General features: G+C 36.7%; 1 protein-coding gene across 8 annotated transcripts in view; it reads left to right on the top strand.

Moving 5' to 3' along the window:
• Positions 1-1,021: 1,021 nt before the first annotated feature.
• LMO3 (LIM domain only 3) overlaps positions 1,022-23,202 on the top strand; it is a 62,648-nt gene continuing 40,467 nt past the window's right edge. The window contains exons 1-3 of one of the 8 annotated variants that reach the window (XM_030805012.1): positions 1,022-1,522; positions 5,155-5,221; positions 10,419-10,632. In XM_030805012.1, coding sequence (XP_030660872.1) covers positions 10,427-10,632 — 206 coding nt within the window. In that variant the 5' untranslated portion in view covers positions 1,022-1,522; positions 5,155-5,221; positions 10,419-10,426. Of the gene's footprint in view, positions 1,523-3,070; positions 3,348-4,040; positions 4,465-4,510; positions 5,222-5,689; positions 6,412-10,418; positions 10,633-17,016; positions 17,142-23,202 lie in introns of those variants that run through there. The other 7 variants (XM_003265561.3, XM_003265559.4, XM_030805015.1 and 4 more) reach the window with 7 other exon arrangements.

The raw sequence follows: 23,202 nt of genomic DNA on the forward strand, positions 1-23,202 counted from the left end.
CTTCTGCACCTCAGTCCTGTGGGGGTTAAAAAAAAAAAAAGATGAAGGTAGCTATGAACTCTGTTCATCTTCAAACTAATGGACTCACCCTCCCTCCCCCATCACTCTCTTCCCCCCTCCTCATAACACCCTTTGTCCACTTTTATGAATTAAAACATGCACACACACTTGCACACACAGGGAATCCTGCCCATTAATTAAAGGACTTGTCAGCCCCAATCCTAGATTCTTACAGTGCAGGAAATGTCTCTCCTTTTAAGTGCAAAACCCTAACATTACCATTTCCCCAAGTGCTCTCTGTTTTAGGCTGCTTTCCTAATTAGAGGGATGATAACAGCCCTGCTGATTGGCATTATAAAAGCACTAGTTTGGCTTCATCTGTCCCAGGTGTGCTGTGTAATTTTTTTCTTCTCACCGTTTCAGAGCACTACCTCTCTCCTTCATTGTTCCTTAAAGTTTTCATCTGAGGAATTAATACAGATAAAAAGACATTAGAAAGGAAGCACCACTGCCAAAGCTCATCACTGAAACCTTTTATCAAAAGTACAAACTATACAAGTTAGAGGATTTTTTTTTTTTACCCTTTTGTTTCTGAGGGTTAAGGGGGTGGGGTGGGGGTGGTAGTGTGGAGAGGAAAGGAGAAGAGAGGCTCAGGGAGAAAACATAGCTCTGTCAATGGACTGAATGCACCATTAAAACTGGCGTCACTACAAAGGTTAGAGCAGATCTAACTGTCAATACAGTGAGCAGAGTGGAGTCCGGTAAGGGGGAGCTTTGGTGAGAGAGAGATACTTTGATATTTTGGAATGTTAGAAGGGTGAATGTGAAAAATTGGAGGTTGGGGATCTAATTACCCAACCATAATTGGGGGCTAGGGAATAAGTTGCAGTCCTCTCAACTCACCGCAGATCAATTATGTTAAGAGAACATCTGTAAGTAGAACTTAATGAGGTCCATTAGAGCAACATGTACAGCCTCCTCTAACAGTACTTGTCAGCTTCTTGGATGAGCTGAAGGAAGCTGCTAACTAGGGACCTGGCGAGGTGTTTAAATACTGGAGGAGCAGCTCTGGCCCACTCAGGTTTTGTATGCAGTTCGGGAAGAAAGTGAGAAAGGGAGAGGCACATAAGAAAGACAGGAAGGCTGAAGCAGAGGTTTCTTTCATTTGTGTTGCTGAATTTCGAAGAGTGATGGTGGGAGTGTGTGTGGTGGGGGCAGTATCAACCTCATCCTTCCCTTGACCGAGACCTTTCACTGCTCCTGGACTTTCAGGGTGTGCTATGCTTTGCCTCCCCCCCACAACCTGTCTGCTGCCCTAAAAAAAAAAAATTAAAAAAAAAAAAGACGGCAACCTAACCGGAGCATCTCTGGGACGCCACAGAAATCATTACTGAACACCCGCACACAAAAGTAATCTGTGAGGTGTGTTTTAAAGAAAGAAACAGCTGAAAACTTGAAGACGTGTTTAGAAATATACATATATACACACTATTTTCTTGTGGGAGATCTCCTTTGGGCAAAGGTAAGTAGTATATATCTAATCACCCCCTCAGCACCCTCCTCCACCCCATTTTGTCATTCCCCTCCCCTTTTCCCCTCATCAAGGTATCACAATATAAGACCCCTGAAGAAGACAGTCTGCCTTTTTTTTTTTCCTTTAATAAGTGTTGGGGTGGGGGCTGGATGAAGTAAATTCTCTCATCAAACGTCTGATGATGAGTTGCAGAAAGAGGGCACAGGCAAAAGGTAATCGGACCAAGAAGATGTGGCTCTTTATGGCAATCCTTTCGCAAAGATTTCCAAAGGATCTGTAATTAAACTGGGTAGTTTACTCTCAGGAAATGAAGAAACTGCTTGCCTGGCTGGATCCAACCTTTAGCTTGGCTGAGTAAACAAAAGCACAAATTCTTCTTTCACTTTTTCCCTCGCGGGAGGGGTGAGACTTTGGGGTTGGGGGGAGCCAGGAAAACAGGGGGTTTGCTGAGGGTTAATGGTGTTTTTCGCAAAGTGTCAACAGAAGATGATTAAATTCCACCTCTTGTTCACCAGATCACTTTGTGTGCACTTGTATATTTCATTGTCGGCAACCGCTGATGATCACATCTGTGCAGTACATTAAGTGGCAAGCCTCTTCATCTGCACGGGGTTTTTCTGATGATTTTTTCTGTGAATAATTCATATGATTATGAAGAGAAAAACTGCTATTTTCTATCTCTCTCTCTTCTGTAGCACAGATTAAAAAAAATCTTGCTGTAAATTGCGTGATTGGGGAGATAGCCTGCTTTCAAATAATTTAATTCATGACAAAACCTAATTACTGTCAGGTAATACCCTGTCAGCTTTAATGCATTTCATCAGTCATAATGAAAAGAAGAGCATTTTATGACCCATCTAATTATCATTACATTTTAGGGGAAAATGAATGGCATGGAGCTGAATGTTAACTATTCCATTTTATTCCTTTACACATGTGGTTTGGCATATTATTCACTAAGTTCCTCTCTCTCTCTCTCTCTCTCTCTGTCTCTCTCTCTCTCTTCTGTCTCTCTCTCTCTCTCTCTCTCTCTCTCTCTCTCTCTCTCGCCTCCTTGCTTGCCAGTATTACTTGTTTATAAGTGTGGGGGAAATGGTAAAATTGAGAGGAATAGGAAGATTGGGGAAAAAGGAAGGGGATGGGATGCAATTAGAGATCTGGGTGTTTGTCCCTTAAAAAAAAGGTGACAAAGTGGTTAATGTCTTTGCAGGTTGGTGTTGATATCAGGAATCTTACTGCCACAATCCAAATAGAGTACTAATTACTGCGAATGATGTCACCGTAGGCAGAGGAATAATCCCATCATTTAATTAGTTGAATGATTTAAACAAAGATTTGCATAGATGCACTAATCAGTTGCCATGAATTACAGAGCAGCAGTTGCCAGCGAGGGGTAACAGATCATACAGTTGGAGGGAAAAAAAAATCTCATCTCCTTGAACATAATTAATTTAATTGTCCTCATTAGCTGTACCATTTGTTTTGATTTTATTTCTCCCTTTCCCCACACATACTTCTCCCTCCCTCCCTCTTTTCTTCTTCTCAGTGCATTGGCTGAGACAGAGCGCACGAGACACACACACATGCACGCACACACATACACACACACACTCACACATACTGGGGTGTTTTCAGAGTGGCTGTAGCAGAGAGGTGGGGTAGAACAGCGGGGAGCTGTGCGGATGGGTGAAGTGCATGTATGCCTGCCTAGACGGGCCAGAAAAGCCAAACTTAAGAAATCTGCCTATGTACAGAACAAGTCAACTAAGGGGTTCTCATTAACCTACCGTCTGTGAATATCGTTATTTTTCAGGTTAGTTCTGAGTTTTGTTGCCTTTTAAAGGGAGAGGAAAGCAAACCACAGGCTATTTTATTATGAGCCTTCAAAAGGGAGGGGGTAAAAACTAGTTATCAATGTTGTGCCTTTATTCTTTATGAAGAAAAACAAAATTTAGCTTAAATACTCATGGGGGGTGCTATGATTTTTTTAAAAACTAGAACTAGATTAAAACTGATGGTGAAGAGAAGAAAAAAGTTTTTTTGTAGTTCAACAATTGAGTATTTCTTGGCTCTTAAACATTTCAGTGAGTGTCATTCAAATGTGGACCATTTTTAAGCTTGACCTCTGACAAAGCTTTGTAAAATCTGGTGAGGGTACTTTAAGAGCAGCCCAAAGAGAGGGTGACTTTGAAGTTTGAAAACTTAGAAAAATAGTAAGGTATTTTAAAGCTACCAGTGGCCTTTATAGATGCCAAGGAAAGTTAAGAGGAGAAGAGGTTAGAGAGAATGGGACCTATTAGAAAAAAAAAACAAAATCTGTCAAGGCCTTAAAACAAGCCTGTGAAGACAAAGCGGTAATGGTGCAGAAACTATGGTTCTTTGACCAAGTTAGTCCTGAAAACATGTTTCTCAGTGCTCTTGGCTGTTTTTCATTGGAGCGTGTGAGTTTTAAGTAGTAAGGAATTCAAGTAATTGCAGGAAGTGTGTTTCGGGGTGGTGGTGGTGGGGGTCAGCATTAGTGAATGGAGAACAAGTTCACAGTTTGGGTCTTGGGCCATTAGAGGAAGGGAGGAAGGGAGGAAGGAGAGTGTGTGTGTGTGATTCTCTGAACCAGGCTTGTGTGGCGGACTTGCGGAGCAGCGACTTCAGATAGTTCATGAATGGAAGTCACAGAGAGACCAGCAACTGCAGCCACCTCCAGGCATTTCTTAAAGGGGAGGGTTGTGTGCTTTTCCAGGGTATTCTGGTAGCAGTTTGATTCTCTTGCTTTTATTTTAATTTCCATAATTGGTAGCTTCAGAAATGGCTTTGGAAGGCAATTTGCTTTAAATGTAGCCCCCTATTCCAAAATGCCCTGGTTATTTTAGGAACCCTACCCTTTTCCTCCGGAGCTCTCTCGCAGGAGTTCTTCTTTTGGACTGGTCCAGGAGGTAGGGTCCTTCCTCAGTCGACTCCTGCAGAGGTCACATTTTGTGTGCGGGTTTGTCCCCAGCGTTTGTGAGTAGCATATGCATGTGGTTGTGCTGACTGCACTCGCAGGCTTGTAAATTTTCACCCTGGGAAATTAGCAACAAAGCCCGATCTGTCTCGTGGCTGCTTTGCACTTTCCGAGGGCGGCTGTACTTGACTGAGCTGCAGAACAGGCACACGAGAGCGAGCGAGGGAGCCAGCGAGAGAGGGAGGGAGAGAAGGAAAGAAGAGGGGAGGGGTGGGGGCGAGAGGTAAATAGTCTTAAATCGGAAGGGAGCTGCTTCTCTGTGGTCTTGACAAGCGCTGCCTGGGCTCCGCCGGCTCAGTAATAACTGAGTGACCTTTTCTTTGGCTGTATTATGTCTGGCTGGGAAGGGATTGCATTTTGCAGCTGAGAGCCGGAGCTTCCTTCAGCTCGGCTCCTCGCACGCTGCTGGGGTAAGTTGTCTTGAACCAGGACGGAGAGAGACAGCCTCGGACTGCAGTTGCCTAAAAGGAGGACACCTGTGGCTCAGATGCGGTCAACACCATTACTTGGCGGATCCTTGAGGACCTCATTATTTTAAACTTAAAAAAATAGACATTCCCTCCCCCGTCTTTTTTTTTTTTTTTTTTTTTTCAAACAATGCTTCTTTTTGACCTTTCCCAAGGAGAAGCGCTACAAAGCAGCCACTGTGCTTACTGAACGGCCTCCCCCTGTATCGCTTAATTGAGAAGGTAAGTGCAGCAACTGTGTACACACGCGTCGGCTTATTTGTGGTGTGTGTGTCTGCGGGTGCGCGCGTGCGTGTGCGGATGTGGGTATTTTTTTCTTCCCCAGCCTCTGCTAATGAGGCATAAACTGGAGCTGCAACCCAGCTCCGCACTGCAACTTTCACTCGGGCTGCAGCTCTACTGAGACGGTTTTGTTTAAATCATGTGAGGCTTCATTATTTTTATGATGAGACATGAAATAGATGCAGGCGGAAGATGTTGATGGAAGGAGGGAGAGCGGCTGCGGCGCGGAACGTCTCAAGTACGACTCGAGTGGATAATAGTCAAAGTTCACCATGAACTGCAGTATTTCCACACCCCTGACTCCCGGGGAGAGAGGGGCAGGGAGAGTTTGGAATTAGGAAGTGTTTGCTCCCAGCCCATAGGAAAAGAATTCAGTTCTGGGTGGGTTTCCGGACCCCTCCCCCTTACTTGCTGGAATTCATGACCCCCCACTTCTTAAAGAGTTGATATTACAATCTTTTGGTCCTTGTTGACACTTCTGCCTCTCTCCACGCAGCCATAGTAACAAAATGTTGTTCCTTTGCCGTGGAAAAGTGTCTGTGTTTGGGCATGGGGGGGCAGGTGGGTAGGGGCAGAAGTGGCCAGAAGAGGGAAGATCCCTGGACCAAGGTGCCTATGTCCTAATAGATTGAGATTCAAACTGATGCAGCACATTTTTTACGGGGACTACCCAGATTGCTGTTATGAAATACAAGTCAGATTTATGATCTTTTTCATATTGAACATGATATGCTATGCTAACGCTGCATGTGACAGTTTAATCAAATCCATTTGTTACCAGGAAGCTAAAAGGGGCCGCTGGGATTTTAGGATTACGGGCAGAGTTAGGGAAGCATGTGGCTTTGTCATTCGCCATCATTTTGCACACTGCGAGGGGCTCCGTGTGTGCGCCCTGTCTTGTCTGGCCGTCCTCATCCCTTCCCCCACCCCCTGCCGCCACTCCGACCCGCTCCCAAAGTGGCTTCACAATAGTCGGTCCTCGGGGGTGTAGGCTGCGCACCAGGTCCACACTTAAGCGAAATCAAGGAGACCCCCTTCTACTTCTACCTTTGGGCTTGGTGCTCAATGCGAAGCTGCTGCAACTCAGGCACGCCTAAGTCAACTCATGCAGAAAAAGGAGAAAAGTTTTGGTAAGGTTACAATCTATCATAGATGCACTTTGCTGGCGCTCTGCACTCTTGGCTGCTCAAAAGGCTTTCTGCTTTTCCGCTGCTTTTGTGTCTTTCTGAAAGAACCGAAATATTATTGTTGTAACTGCTTTGAAAGACTGCTGCTTAAACCAATTAATCTTGCTAGATGCAACAAATACTGCTACATTCTTTGCAAACCATCCCTGTGTGGCTGCAAAGACACAACCACAAAAGGCTGGAGCATAAACTCCGCAAGGGATTCTTTGTTAGAGTGTATGTATGTTTCTTATTTTTTTTTTTTTATTTTGCATGTGAGCTGCATCAAAATTGAACTCAGTCTTGCAAATCTCTTGTTGGCCTTTGCCAAGCACTAGCACTTTGCTGCCATGGTAACTGTAATTAAACTGATAAGAGTGGAAAAATGTCAGTATCTCTGAGCCTTGCAGCTGCATTGGAGAAAAAGGGAATCAAATTGGTTCCCAGCTCCATTGCTCAAAAGGGGAGGGGGGGGTGAAGAATAGGGAGGGGGCTGGGAGTTGAAGGGGCAGAACAGAGTTAAGCAGCTCCAGTGCCTGAGATCTGGGGACATCTATTTGCATTGTTGTCCCTTAGGGGGCTGCAGCCTGTAGGGATGCTCTGGGCCAGTGAACAGAGAGAAACAAGCTTTTAGGCCCAATCCAGTTTTCCAACCTGGGTTGGGGGCTGGGAAGAGGATGAAGATGGGCAGGAGAAGAGAAAATCTTTTGTCTGGTGCCTCTTGGCAATCGAATGGCCATGTTGGCCAAATTCTTTTAATCTGTGTCAATGCTCCCAGCTGCAGAACCTGCCTTCCCATTTTAGCATCTTTCTGAAGCACCTCATCTCTTCCAACCCCCTTTATGTATTCCCTCTTCCTCTTCCCTCTCCCAGATTGTTCTCTGTGAATTTTCCGACAGGGACAAAATGTTTTCTGTTCACTCTGTGTAGTTAGTCCAAAAATGTAAGACTGTGTCTAAGTGCTGCAAATCTTTCATTATTATTATTATTTTTTAAACCCCTGTGTGTTGTGGAGTTGTGGTTACTTTGTTGTGTTAACTACTGAAGCTGAGACTGTGCGGATGAATGGCACAGAACAAGGGAACATAATGGAGGCAATCAACCGTTAGGCCGCCTCACAATGCAATCCAGGCAATTAAAAGCTCACCAGAGTTTAAATGAAATGGTTCTACTTATTTCTGCACACCACACTGCACAGGCTATTATTTCTGTCTTTTTTTTAATTATGATTTCCCTTAAACTGTCAAATAACTCAGAATGGCAGGGTCTCAGAGGCAATAAGAATTTCCCTCAGAACAATTTACATGCCAATCTAAAACTAGTTACGAGTTCTGATGTGCTATGAGCAACTTCTGAAATGTTTCTTAGCTACAAACACATAACTCTACCCAGACATGTTCTTCTGGAGGAAGAGGGGAGGCCGCTGACTGCTTTATGCCTTTTAAGTACACGGTAACATGGTGACTGCAAAATAGTTCTTTTGCTACAATTGTTAACTTGCATGGAATTCAAGAGATTCCATTTTCAAGAGAAATGCCATGATGTTCTCTAAAAGAAGGTACCAGGATGGAGTGTGAAATATCAAACACCTTTTATGCCCAAGGCCAAACAGAATGTAAGAGTTTCAAATATTAATTGGCCTCTGAGTGCTAAATTAAAATGTCAACACAACAAAAACATTTTGTGAAGACAAGTAGGGTAGTGTTACTTGTGCCAAATGTTGGTATCCCCTGTCTTGGTTGCAAAACATTTTGAATAAAATAGCTGACCTTCTATGCTTGATGGTAAAAACACAACTATGGGAAATATAACTTAGCTGCTACTGGGAATTTTTTTTTTTGATTTTTCATCTTTAAGCTTTGTGATACATAAAAATAATAGCCTTATAAATTTAATAGAATGGCCATTAATTAGGATGGCTTAATTAGAATGACTTCTCTTAATATTTATTATCTAGATGTTTTCAGTAACACCATCCAGAATTTCACTGAGTAAATCAAAACTTCTCCCTCCCCCCCGCCAGATATATGGTTAACAGGCACTTGGGTCTGTTGTTCACTGTAATTAATGGGATTCATTCCTTGTGGAACCTTGCTAGAAGAGGATAACTAGTTCTGATCAAAGAAACTTCATTTGTTAGAAGTTCTAGAGAGTGAGATTTAGCAGAGCTATCAAGGGTTGTGATTAATCTACACTAGGCCCTTAGCTCCTTCAAAGGAAAGGAACAGAAAGCAGGCTATAGGGATACCACCTGCTCTTCTTACAAATCCAGCTGTTAGTCTGCAGCTCCGGTGACTACAGCTATGCTTATGATGCAGAAAGAAAGAACAGCTACTCTGCTTTATTTCGTGCCATTCCCTACACAACTCTACCAGACAAGTTATTTTCTAATGAAAGTTCAACATCCTAACAATATTTTGTGCAACTCATGTATTATTTGTAGTTAGAAAAGTTATTCCGCTCTGCGGATGCCTTGATGTCTCTTATCAGTGGGATTTTTTTAAAAAAAAGGTTGTGAAGGTTGTGATGGGGGTGAAGCCTTCATCATAAGGTATCAGAGGAAACTGGAAGAGGGTTAGCTGTTTTGGAGAAGGAAAATGTACAAAAGTGCAGATTATAGCTTGACATTTCTTATCCTATAATACATGCACATTTGGTGTTTTGTATCCTTCTACATGCAAGTTTAAAACTTTATGCCTAGGAGAGCAAACATAATGCAGCAGAGGGGTCTCTGGACTGTAAGAAGGCCATTTGGCCAGAGTCTATAGCGTAACTGTCTTTCAGCTTTGAGCAAGTCTCTGAACCTCTCTTGGGCCTGTGTGACATAATTTGTAAAATGAGGGAATTTGGAATTGATGATGTCTGCAGTACTTTATAGTGCTTAAAATGAGTCATTTGATAAATATGAGGCACTGGATAGTTGGTCCAGCTTCTTGCTAAAGCTGGGTGTTTAATACCTAGGAAATAAGAAGACACTCAAGGTGAATATCTATTCATTCAAAAGATTTCAATCAAACTGTAAAACCCATAGAATCCAGCTGGATTGCTTATTTATGATGGATTTATATCTTTAAAATATATAAATGTTCCTATGTTTAGCATAGTATATATTTAATATATATATTTACTTATATGTTTGTATAATTGTATATATATTTAGATCTTGCCTTCTATTTTTTCTTTCCTTTATAAAACAAATAATTGCATGTTTATGGTAATAAATGGCACAATCATATACTATAGGTTTACATAAAAGCATATGGTATATAGTTAAGTAACTGCCATTAATATTGGTGCTGACTGATGCTTGTGAGTATAAATATTATATCTGAACACAATGAATACTTTGAAATATCAAGGACATAGAAGGAAGTATTTGGATGCAAGCAAGCAATATAGGATTGGTGAGCTTTTCGGGTAGCTGTTCTGTGTACTTAACTATAAACACCTCTACTGCTGAATAAGGTTAGTGTAACCCCATACCAGGTGCACTCTCCTTCCACCATCAAGCACATATTAAGTGAAATTTTTAAACAGTTTAGCGAAACTCATTTTTTTACTTCTAGGGACTGTGCATAGATTAATTTGTTAAATAGCTTTCTTTTCAGTTTGATATTTACTCACATTTTCTTCTATAGGAACTGCTCTATGGGGAGAATGAAAATACTGTAAAATTATTTAATGTTATTAAACTTCATATTTATAATGTCAATTTACCATGGTCAACATGAATTTATTATTATTGCCACTTGGCATGTGTGTAACTTTATGAGTGATTTAATAAGCACTTGATAAAGTTTGAGACTTTTTGTTTCCAAAATTTAGTTTGATTTCAGTATAGCCCTAAACAAGAAGAGCTAACACTCCTAGAATAAGGAAATATTAAATATTTCACTTGTTTGAGGTCTTTTGACGTCTTTTTATTCTGTCCGGTAGTCTCAGCTCTCTTTTTTGCTTTTGTCTTCCTTTAGGTATACAAATGCTCTCAGTCCAGCCAGACACCAAGCCGAAAGGTTGTGCTGGCTGCAACCGAAAGATCAAGGACCGGTATCTTCTAAAGGCACTGGACAAATACTGGCATGAAGACTGCCTGAAGTGTGCCTGCTGTGACTGTCGCTTGGGAGAGGTGGGCTCCACCCTGTACACTAAAGCTAATCTTATCCTTTGTCGCAGAGACTATCTGAGGTAGGAATTATCCTTGCACACCAGTGATGACTGGATGCCTTTTAAAGTACTTTTGTAAGTGTATTTTTTGTTTGCTTGTTTCATTTCCTTACTGCCAGCTTATATTCCTGAAAGAAGCTGACCTGTCAGCCTTCAAAGCGTTGCCCTGTGTGTGTTACTCAAATTAATGCTTAAGGAATAGCCAACAAACCACAATATTTAAAGTATTTCACTTTGGCTTGCCTGCACACTCAGGCAATTGGTTATAGCGCTGCCTATATTGAAACTGCCAGTTAATGTCAAGGATGTATTTGGTCGAAATCAGCATTCAGGTTGATTTATTTATTTTTGCTTTTTTTTTGGAGCTTAAGGGGAAATGGGGGCTGAGCATAACACAAAGAAATTAATCAGCCATTTGGCAAAATATCTTAACTCTATTTTTAAAAAGTTCAACTTGAAAAAAATGGACTGTGTAAAAGAGTTTAATTGTTGCCTCTTAGTTGGACCTGAATTTATTCTTCTAGAGTTATTCAGCTGTCTTCTGTGTTTCAGGTGTGTCAGAGGAAGTCAGGTGCAAATCTTTGACTAATATCTATTAGTGCATTTATTGTAGAGTTTTGAAAACTTTCCCCAAGTGTAGATACATCTTCCCCCCGGCCCCACCCCATGACATTCTAAACGGGAATCTCAAAAATACAACTAAGCAATTGAACCGCCTCAGACTTGCCAGTAGTTTTATGGATAATAACAAAGTAAAGACCTCCATCATTATAGGAAAATGACAGCTACTCTCCAACCTGTAAACATCTGAACACTTTCAGGACAAGGCGGGTGTTCTTAGTTATGAAGCTATGAAGCCGACTAAAGCTTGTTTTCCAGCACTAAGTACTCAACACAGAATTTCTGCTGAAGAAAAATTATTTTGCTTTGCAGGCAACTTTGTGACTTACTTCAGCTGCAAATTACTTATATTAATAAAGTAGGATCTATCAAATTAGAGAAATGATATATGGCATCATTGGGATTTTCATATTTAATACAATTAATCATTTTTCTGGTCTGACATTAAGCGATTTATTTGGAATTTTTCCCCTTATGACAAAATTTATCAATCAACAGTAACTCCTTTATTACCTTGGTCATTTGGTGAGGTGTTTTCTAGGAAATTTGGTCGTTCTTAGTATATAATTCAGCTATTTTCAGTCAGATCCAATCTTTAGATATAAAAATATATCATTTGATTAATGGTAGTTACAAGAGGGTGAAAGCGGTACTGTTTATCAGATTCTACTCTTTCTCGCTCTGAGGACGGCCTCATCTGACAGCCTCCTGACTAATTATGGCCACTTGTTACTACTTCTCTGTGTTCCAAGTGCGTAAAACACATGCAAGGTGCCAACAATGAGAAGTCACTCTCTCTAGCCAGAATTTCCCTCATTGTGTTGGCACAACTAATCAAAATTAATGTATAATGTTCATTCTTTTAGAACTCTCCAGTCTTTGAACTTTCCTCTTTGAAATAAAAATTTCTCTTCTGCCCATTGTGAATTAGAGCCTCATTTCCACATAAAGCATTTGTATTTGCTTTTAGTGATTTAATACTGCTTTTTAGTTTTGCTTTATCTGTACTAACCAATAGTCATAGCTTTTTGACTCTTTTTGACTTTTACATTTGTTTGTAATTTCAGTATCTGAAGTGGATTTATGTTACCGTTTCAAATAAGGAGTTTAAATAGCCCGGGCAATGTTAAGGTGTTTTAATAAACCAAAGGACAAAAATTAAGTAAACTTGAAAGAATGTCAACTGAAATATCTGGGGTTTTTGAAAACCAAAAATAAAAATTTGCCAAGGAAATACCTATATTGTGAGTATAACATGCTTTGTAGCTGTCAACATACTATCGAGCAAAGACAGTAATCTTAGATTTGTTTTGTTTTATTTTTCCTTGTGGTAGTAAAAATATATGATTTTAAACTGGTATTTGATAGTCTCAAGTGTTTTGCTAAAATGCATTTATCAAAAATAGTTTTCATATCAGAAGTTTTTGTATCTCTATAAGAGTGTATGTGGCTTTTTGTAGAATAACTTTTAGTTACCTCCTGATAGGCTCAAACTTTTAATGCTGGTTAGCTTATTAAAAGTATGTAATATTCTTTCAGATATAAACCCTGGTCCTGATTGCCAATATATTCATTTCTCAGAGTACGATTTCCTCTTAAATTGGTCATTACCACATTAATGGCCAGTTGTTATGTTAACAGCCTAAGGGTTGTTAACATTTCAAACTAAGTTGTTAACAGCAATCTTACCCCTTACTTAAACGGAAAGTTTGTTGTATATAATGTGACTTATTTGGCAGCTTCATCAACACTTAAAATTGCAGAAGTGAAATGGAGAATTGGTGTGTGTAAAACACTGTGTTACGTGTTATAGATTATGCCGCAGATGTGGTATTTAGTTTTATGTGGAAAGCATGTGTCTCAGTGAAATTGTGTAGATGTTCAACAGCATATGTCTCTGATTGGCAAATTAAAATAGTCTGATTCTGTATGGTAAATCAACAAATATAGTCAAGCAGATTTTATTTACAAATTAATTTCTTTGATTAGGTACAAATAGTTGTTCAAAAATGTTTATTAAATGCTTACTGTGTGAGAGGTATGATTTCAGGCAATGGGTGAAATTAGCTAAAGGAAAAAGGAAGGTACACCTAAAATTGCTACTAATTGTTTATTTAATTACATAGAATCTGTAATATAATCAGTGAACAAGTAATATTCTGTGGTTATTTTCCTGAGCTTTAAAAGTAATTTTTCTCATTTTCCTCCAAATTCAGCATACTTCCATTTTGTATTTTATACAACGAATGTTTAATCACTTAAGTTCTATTTTAAAAGTTGTTTTATTTTTGGCCCTTGGATATTATGTAATTTCTCTGAGGCACCGAACTAAACATAAATAACTTACATATTTATATTTCATGTCTAAATTATTAAGAACGTAAGTAAGAATAAGGAAAGTAATAAAATAGTAATTTGCCTGTCCACATAAATTGTTAGTTACAAGTATTGTCCTGGGCCAGATAATTTTTTACATACAGTGAAAAGTAAAATATTTTTGCCAGTTACATTTAGCTTCTTAATACACTTCTCCCTCCATAAACAGAAAGAAAGAAACACTCCTGATTATGAGCAATGAGTCTTAAAGCTCTGTGTTTTATTTGTGTTACTTTGAGTAGTGACAATGATGATGTGATTTATAAGTAATTTGAATGATTTGAGATATTAAATAATATGAAAATATAATAATTTAGACTAACATATTTTCTTAAGGGTTATAGAAACTATTATTATGGAAAATTTGATGTCTTTCCATTTTTTTTTCTCCTTTATGGCACTAGTAGCGATATTTAAGAGAAAAAGAAAGAAAAATCTTCCATAGTTTGTACACGAAGTACCAAATCTTAACAGTGGAATTTTTCACTTTCCAGAACTGGACTGGCATATCATTCATTTAGCTGTGGAACATTAAATGTACATATCTGATGAGACAGAATTTGCCCATTTGTGGGATTGCTTTCCTCCTTTGGAAACTCATTAGCTAAAGAAAGAGAAGGACTGACTTTTTAAAACTTCCTCTAACATGTTTCTGACTGAAATTATGAAGTCTACCCAGTCAATATTTATATGCCAGGCAGACCAAGAAATGTATCTGTTAAAAATCTATCCAATGCATTTATAATTATTTTTATTTTTTTAAAGAGTAACTTATGACAAATTAGATATAGAAGCATATTTGTACTTTAAGTTGGAGCTTAAAATTGATATTGTCTAAAGTAGATTAAAAATGACTGTGTAAAAATAGCAAAGTTTTAGCGATGATGTTTAAGGGACTCTTATCACTGCGATCTATCAGCCTTACTTCAGTTTGAAAAATATGAATAAAGTAGCCAGCCAGTGCATAATCAGAGTTTTAGAATTAGGAATTCTACATGCTTTTATTTAATGTTTTGCAGCAAGCATTAAATAGAACTAGGAGAAATACCAAAATACTTTCTTTTTGAACTTGAAGGCAGTAAAGGATGTCAGAATGTAACCAGAACTCAACTTCTGGGCAATTTTTTGTTGTTCTTTCTTTGAACCTGCAACTTTTTGTGACATACTTTAAGCATTAAGTCGATATAGGCTGTATGTATCTTTTATCTCTATGAATGATATCTTGCCAGAGTTTATTCAAAGCTGTTTGCTGTGGTATGTGCCATGGAAGCTGCTTATAGCTTTTCCTATATAAGAAACTGTAAAATGTCTTATATAAAATTTAATGCAATTCGCTATTTTTATATGTGAGGATGATTTGTTTAAAATGAAACTACTGGGAAAGAGTGATGCTTCATGCTTCACCATAGTTGCTAATTAACTAAAATGATTTGAAGCTTGCTATGCTGACTACAAATTTTATATGCTTTAATATAATAATATAATAACTCTAAAAGAGAAAATAAAAATAAAATGCCACATAGGGCATAAATCTAGCTGTAACTTTATCTCACACTGATCAAACCTGGTGCTTCTAAGTTTTTATGTAAGGTCAACTTTATATTGGTACATAATTATAAGTGTAAAGGTAAATAGGAATATGTTGTTAGTATTATTTTATCTGGCAATTTATAGCACAGATGCTTTTTTAATGTTGATACAATATTCATTCTTTTTTCTTTCATTGTCATCTTTTTAATATTAATCATTTGGAAGTATTTTTCCAGGAAAGCAATGTATTCTTATTATTTGAAAAACCACTTTTTACTGTTCTAAATTCTGAAAGTATAAACTTTTATATGAAATGCAACTCTACAAATGAGCTTTATTTCTATAAGCTTCATTTGAGCTTTTAAACACTATATTATTGTCATAATTTTTATGTTTGAATGTCCAAGTTAATATTAGTATTATGAAATATTTTGATATATGAGCATATTGAGCTCCATATCTGTTACAAAAATACTGTTATATTCCTTATAAATTATCTTATTTGTGGCTTTATAAAAAGTTACAATTTTAAGATCATTTTTCCCTTTATTGTAGAAGAGCATTATTGAATTCTGTTTTAAACATTTTAGCGTTTATCCTACTCCTGAACCAATACAAATTAGGAGTGAGAATTTTTTTTTATAATTCTTCAGAAGAGTGCCCCTCACTCTGGAAAATAGTAGGTGGATTCACCCTAGACTTCCTGAGCAAAAACTGCCCCCAAACAACTTCTATTAAAAATATTTACTGCACATACAGAATTTCTTCTCCTTGGTAAATTTATCTACAATATCTTTCTGTCTTTAATTCTATAATGCATTCATTTTCAGTCAATGAGTATTTACCAATATAATTATTTTAGCTTTGTGGCTTTTTGTTTTAGTTTGTTTTGTAGACTTGAGATATTTTCACTGGAAATTTCACCACCCCCCAGAGTATTAAAAATATTTTATAATGTTTCTGTATCTTTACAGTTTTTTATCTTTTAATATGTATGAAATACTTCAGTCAGGATAGTTTTTACATGTAAGATGGGTAAGTTAGACATACCTGACTTAGCAGAAAAATATTCTGTTTCTACAAGTGTATTTAGGATTAAATGCATCTGGAAAACCTACATTTGAGAATTGCTAAAATTGCTTATTTTGCACTTTATAAATACATAGAATTCTGGGAAATAATTTCTATTTTTGGTTGCTCTTAGACTATATCAAAGTAAGCCAGCACTTCATTTGTAAACTCACCATTAACTTCCATTAAGTGACTAATAATAAATTTTAATGGTGTGTTTTGACTACATAAACATAATTTGTTAAGCAATCTCATTTTTAAAATATGCTGAAAGCGGTAATTTTGTAAATGGTTTTGATGAATATATAAATTGTAGAAATGTGTTATGTAGTTCTGTTTTCTGCCTCACATAAAAATGAAATAGCCTAAAAAATGAATTGCACCAACCTAAATGACCATTGTATTTCCCTTCATCACACTGTGAGGCATTGAAGTCTTACTTTGGTATTTGGTTTGAAAAGATTTTTCCAATTCGTATGAGAATGTCTTCTATTATTCAAAGTCATGTACTGCATCTTCATCCCGTCTTCTGAAAAAATTAGCCAATGTTTCTCACCTTTATCAATAAAAAATACAATATATGAAGTGTAAATGCTGGACAAGATCTGGAAAACAAAGGGAATAAAAATAAAAATAGTAATACTCTGTTCAATTTCCTAGGTATTTTTATAAAACTCCATTTGTATTAGCCATGTCTCTATAAATGGCCTTTTTCTTTCTTTTTTATTTTTTAGTTTAATTGGCTTATAAAAAATGGTTTATGTATATGATTACTTCTTCTGATACATGGCACTTCCTCTTGTTAAGCATTTGAAGAGGTGTGGATCTATATATATACATGCTGCACATACAGAGATTGGAATCTATGTAACCTTAGAATGGCCATTACCTTTTATCATCATTGACTTTAGCCAACAAATCACCATAGCTTGGTAAGCTTTAAAACTTGCAAAATTCAAACACTTGACACCAGCTAATTCATTAGTATTGCAAACTATAGCACTCATCTATTCTTACAGGATATTAATCAGTCTAACATGTAAGACAACTTTTATAAAACTACAGAATGCCTAAATTTATTTCCTTGTGATTTTAAATACCTAATTCTGTTTTTCTTAGCTCCGATGGAGTTTGATACTGCCTGCTCTAGTTCTGCTTTTACTATCATACTATACTTGTTTTGATGATTAACCATGTATTTCCCTTTTCAAGGTGCTTACACGAAGCTTATTTTGAAGTAGAAGTTTATGCTGTGAAGCAAGAAATGTGGCATTTAGGTTTTCATTTCTAACTTTAAAACAATTCCTTTGGCTTATGCCTTCCCCCTTTATTATCAGTATTAATGGATAACTTTCTCTAAAGGAATTAGGACCTAAGCATATCCTCTTATTATAGAAATCAAACATGTTTGCTATCTTCACAAACTAACTATATCAGCCAACTGTGCATTTGCTTGTGCCATTTTTTGCTTCTGTGCTGTATTACAAAATCTTCTTGATAAACCTTTTTCTTCTCAACAGTATTTTTGTAGTTATGTAATGATTCTCTTTTCGCCGAATTCCTTTGCGCTATCATGTTAGTGTTTTCTGATGTAAAAATCTCTAGTTGTGGGCTTTACAAGTTTAAAATGAAATCACACTTGAGATGAATAATCATCTTGGGATAGTCAAATCCCTGATTTGAAGTTGGAAAATTAACATTAAGCTACACGTATTAAGTTAGACTCTAATCAGCATGTGTTGTTATGATTCAATTTAATATTAAAACTCTCCAACTGGGCTACTGGGAAAATAAAAGACTCTTAGGAATTGAAAGAGTATTTGCAGAAGCGCACACCAAAGCAATATTTAAGTAAAATTGTTATTATTAATGCAGCGAAGCATCGTCCACATTAAACCCGTCCTATTAATAAAAAGAGAAAATCAATTTTAGTAAACATAAATATCAGATATGACAAGGACTAGTAAGCAGGCATGGAACTTCATAAAATGTGCTAATCCTAATGTTTAACGGTAATCCAGGTACCACAGAGAAAAAATAAATTCCTGTCTCATATCTCTTACGCGGTGGGATCCCAGCAAGCAACAAGAGGGAAAAGCTAATTTTAGATGTCATTAGTTTACTCCTACTTTCTAAAACTTTTAGAACAATGTTATGTTTTTATTTTAGCACTTCTAACAGAGATGTTTATTTACCTGTTTTTGAAATTATTTTATTCTTTTTGTTTTTAAAAGATTTTGAAATCTCTTTAGTAATTATTTTTAATTTTTTTTTAATTTTCCATCTCTAGAATAGTGTTTTTTGACATGCTGCTCACATTTCACCAAAAAATAGAAGAATCAAGACTCAAGACTGTTACATTTTAAAATACCTTACAACATTGAGCATACCACTTATTTTTTGTTTATTAACTGTTCAATAAAAATATATTCTTACCAATATCTATGTATAAAGATGGTAACATGAGTGGATTAGTACCTGTTCCTTTACCTGGGTGGGTAGGAGTAAGGGAAGCGGATGGAAAAAGCAGTCATAACTTCATGCAAGTATTAGTTTCCATGAGCAGGTTATTTGCATTTTACAGGTGAGATGCTCACTTGTACTGTGAATGTAATTTTAGAGTCTATAAATATTGCATGTGAATATCCACTGAGGAACATTTGCACTTTGGGAGATACAAAGAAATTATAAGTAATTGCCTTCAAATTTATAAACCAGTATTTTCTGTGACCATTTATTAGGAAAAATATTAGAAAGTTCCTGAGCTGGAAGAATCTCTTCTTTCACAGTGCACCCTTGCTGAGAGGCGGGATTGGAGTTTGTGTTTATGATTACTTGCTTTGCTATCTCTTTAACAGTTTTACCATGAAACCATTTAGTCACTTGACAAACATTTGAGTGCCAATACTTCATTCTTATAAATAATGAATGTGAAATACTATATTTCTAATTAATTTTATATAATATATAAAGTACAAAGTTATAAATATTTTCTTTTGTGAAGAATAAAGCTATCCACTCTGGGAAAATTGGAAAGAACTTAAGAGTAAGTTATTTTTCAAATTTTCTACACCTGATAAACATAGTCACTATTATTGTCAAATAACCAAGTAGAATATATAAAGAGTTGCACTCCAATTAAGTCCCATGGAACCAATATAGAGGATGACAAGAGGTATGATCAGGAGAGATTAGAAAATATTCTGAAGCAGGGAGGTTATAAAGTATCTGGACTTCATAAAAATTATTTCTTAAGCCAGTGGTCCTCTTATAAAAGCTGAGCTTTGAGCTTCACGGGTTATATTTTGGGTGCAGAGCAAGACAGACTTAGCTTGTAACTTTCATGCTATTTGTATTGTTCCATCTCTTATCACAGATATCAGTAAGTTATCAGTAATTGACACCCCTTGCAAAATGCTTATCATTCCTTGTACAATTGATACCTCTTGCAAAACACTTAATCATCCCCATTCCCATTTTTTCATTCAATAAATGTGATTATTCTGTATATTCTAAGTACTGTAAAAGGCCTTGACATACAGCACTAAATAAAACACAAAAATACCTGCTCCCCTTGTAGAGTTTATATTCTACTTAGGGGAAATAGATAATCAACAATATAAGTATAGGACATGAGGAGATGATAAACACAATGAGGAGAAAATGAAGCAGTACAAGAGGTTTGTAGAATTTTGGTTTGTGTGGAGGGGGTGCAGACAGCCTCACTGAGACGGTGACTTGAGTAATGACCTGATGAAAGTGAAGGAGCTAGCCATGATCACGTATGGGAAGGACATTCTGGGCTCAGGAACATCCAGTACAAAGGCCCTGAGGTGGGAGTTTTTCTCGTATGTTTGAAGGACATCACAGATACTAGTGCAGCTGGGGTGTGTGAGAGCAGGAGAGGCAAGAATAAGGGGTAGCCACTGTGTAGGTCTATGGTACCACCTATCACTGTTGCAACAAACAATGCCCCATGCCCCATATACATTTCTAAATGTCCCCTAGAAAAGTGATAATACTTCAATTTGAAAACCATTGTAAAGCTTATTCAGTGAGGCAGTTGTGAAATCAATTTCATTTGGGATTATAGAACTCATCTGCTGAATTGAATGAGATTATTTTTCATTTATTTACTGGAAGTTTTTTTGGATGTCTTTTTATTTGGCCCCATTGATGACCCTGTGTGATTAAGTAATAGTTGTGAAATATGAATTTGAAAATAGGCTTCTGGATTTGGTCATGTGATGATCTGTTGCCAGTCTAAGAGGGATGATATAGTCACATGTTTGATTTTAAAGTGATGCGTCTACATTCATCTATTAATATGGCAAATGGAATATCTATACATCATAGTATTTCAGTGTGAAATACAAGGAAATGCCTATATTGATGAGCTAGGACTGCCAACACAGCATTTATGAGAGTAAGATCTTGGCCAAAGATGTCATCAAACTGACCTGATCACAATGACACTGATTTTTTTTTTTTAATTCTTAGGTAATACAAATTGCAAAGATGTGGATTTTTCAAAGGCCATTAATTTTCTACTCTTGAAGTCAGCTGTTCTAGGTCTGAAGGGTGATATTCTTGTCTTTTTTTCACTTCTTAAAAGTCAAGCCAAGCCCTATTTAATTATCTTATAGTCATAAAACATGTAAAATAACATATTTGCTCTAGTTATGATAAATGTTTCTAAATCCAGCACTTAGAGAAGATACATTAAGGACATATTGTTATTTAAAACAATTTAGTGAATTACATTCCTGATAAGACAAATGTTACATGAGAGTTTGTTTATGCTTATATTTCTCACCACTAACCTAACCCACTAACCTTAATCCTAGCTCACTAATGTTACTTTCACTTCAAGAAGATCTAAGCATAATCCTCAAAGCCAAAAGTTAAATATTAATTTCTATTTATAACAGTGGGATTTGTATGTACAAAGTGTCTTTTAAAAATGTTTAAGTTTAAACTTTGGGTACAAATCAAAGTTCTCGAGCTTGTATTTATATTTGTAAAATGGGCTGGGGTGTCTTCATGGGTGCTTGGCTAAGAAGCTATGCAAATGTGCTTTGAATCTTAAAAGGAGGTACAGGATGAATGGGTGGGCTTTCAAAAATGGTGGCATTTATACTTCATGCACAAAAAAAATCCAACACATACTTCCCAGAAAGCTAGATGGAGATGGTAGCCAAAGAGCTTTACGAGGCTTAATTCCTACTGTGGTCTGCGTCTTGGGGGCTTTTTTGTGTTACAATTTCTAACAGTCCCCCTCTGTTCTTCCTGGCAGATACTTTTCTTGTCCAGATTGAGTTGAGGAACCTATATTCCTAATCACTTTGTGATCCTCGTCTTCCAAGGCAGATCAATTTGAGCTTGATCTTAAAGAAAAGTTGCTTGATCTTGACCTGATAGTTTGCTTGGTGTTTAAATAATCTGAAATAATCTTGTCAGTGATAGTTATTAAACAAACCACTCTCTTTACAATAGATGTGCTTATTTGATTAAATATGTTACATGCTTTGTCTTCTTGGTTAGCTCTTGATTTCTGCAGCAACCTAAAAAAGATATAATTTTTCAGGAGATTTTAAATTAATTTTTCTTAAATTTTTCCTTCCTAATTTATATGGAGCCTTTCATCTGCACTACAACCTAATCTTTTACTGTGAAGTCACAAGTAAAAGTAAAGCCACAAGCTTATACTGCACTCATAGTAATATGTACAGTATATTTTAAATGTCTCACCTTATGTTTCTCATTATTCTACTACATTAGAATAATGTAGTAGTACATTAGGTATTGCCCCTCCTCCATCAATGATCATCAGTGGCAGATAACTCATGTATTCCTATTAGGATGCATTCATCTACTGTTGTTTTAATGTTCTGTGAATATCACTTCATTAAAAAATAAAAAGTTACATGAGTTCTTGTCACTTCCCTGAAATCTTCCAAACTGGGTGAGGTTACATTTAATTCCTAGATCTTAGAGGCATGTCAGGTAGCATCACGGTGAGGTATCCAGACCTGACGTCGACCCCCTTCTGCTACACCCCAGCTTCACGTTCCTAGGCAACTTACTGAACCTCTCCAAGTCTCAGTTTTCTTCTCTAGAAATAGGAATCCAGTTCATAAAATAGTTAGGGGTGACAGTGGAACACAGTAGGGAAAGAGCGGTACACATTGGCTGATACTCCTCCAATGTCAGCTTCTGTTGTTATGAAGGAAGAATGGCACTGAGTTACGAAGATAAGATAAGGGAGAAATTAAACATGAGGAGATTAAAAAAGAGGTTTAAGAGTGATTAATAATGAAGAATATGAAAGGCTACTAGTATAATAAGATCATTTACCAACTTTTCATGTACAAAGGAGATGGGTGGAGAAATGTCTAAATACGTGCACTTTAGGCTGTATGGAAAAAATATCTCAACACTGGAGATTACTGGAATTTGGAATGGATTGTTAAATTAAGAGTGTAGTGTGCTTTATATAAATTAGGATGAATTTGGATCTTTGGGAAAATTACTGAAAATTCTATTTCCTTTGTAACTGAGGTGATGGTTTTCTAAAATATCTTATATGCCCATGCTCTCCCTATTTTAGCTTATAAAAGTTCTATGGCCTTGTAAAGCATTATATTTAATATTCCATAGAGTAGAATTATATTATAAGATTTTAGGTTGTTTTAGGTTTTCTTTATAGTGTTGATTTTGCATCTTTTTCTCAGGTGGCAAGGAAATTGAATACCAACTTTTTTACTCACATTATTTTTCACAGTGTTCTCTTAAACAATTTGATTATATATCTTTATTCTTAAAGGAATTTAACTGCACTCCTTCAATTTGTATATATTTATAAATTGTAAATACTTTATTATACATTTTAAAAATTATGAAAACAATGTTTAAAGGAAAAAGCAGAAAATGCATGGAAATGCTAATAATTTTTTAAGCATTTCTTGGAGTATTGCACCTTAAATTTGGAGA

The sequence above is a fragment of the Nomascus leucogenys genome, chromosome 23 (genome assembly GCF_006542625.1).
Source record: "Nomascus leucogenys isolate Asia chromosome 23, Asia_NLE_v1, whole genome shotgun sequence".
Classification (NCBI taxonomy): domain Eukaryota; kingdom Metazoa; phylum Chordata; class Mammalia; order Primates; family Hylobatidae; genus Nomascus; species Nomascus leucogenys.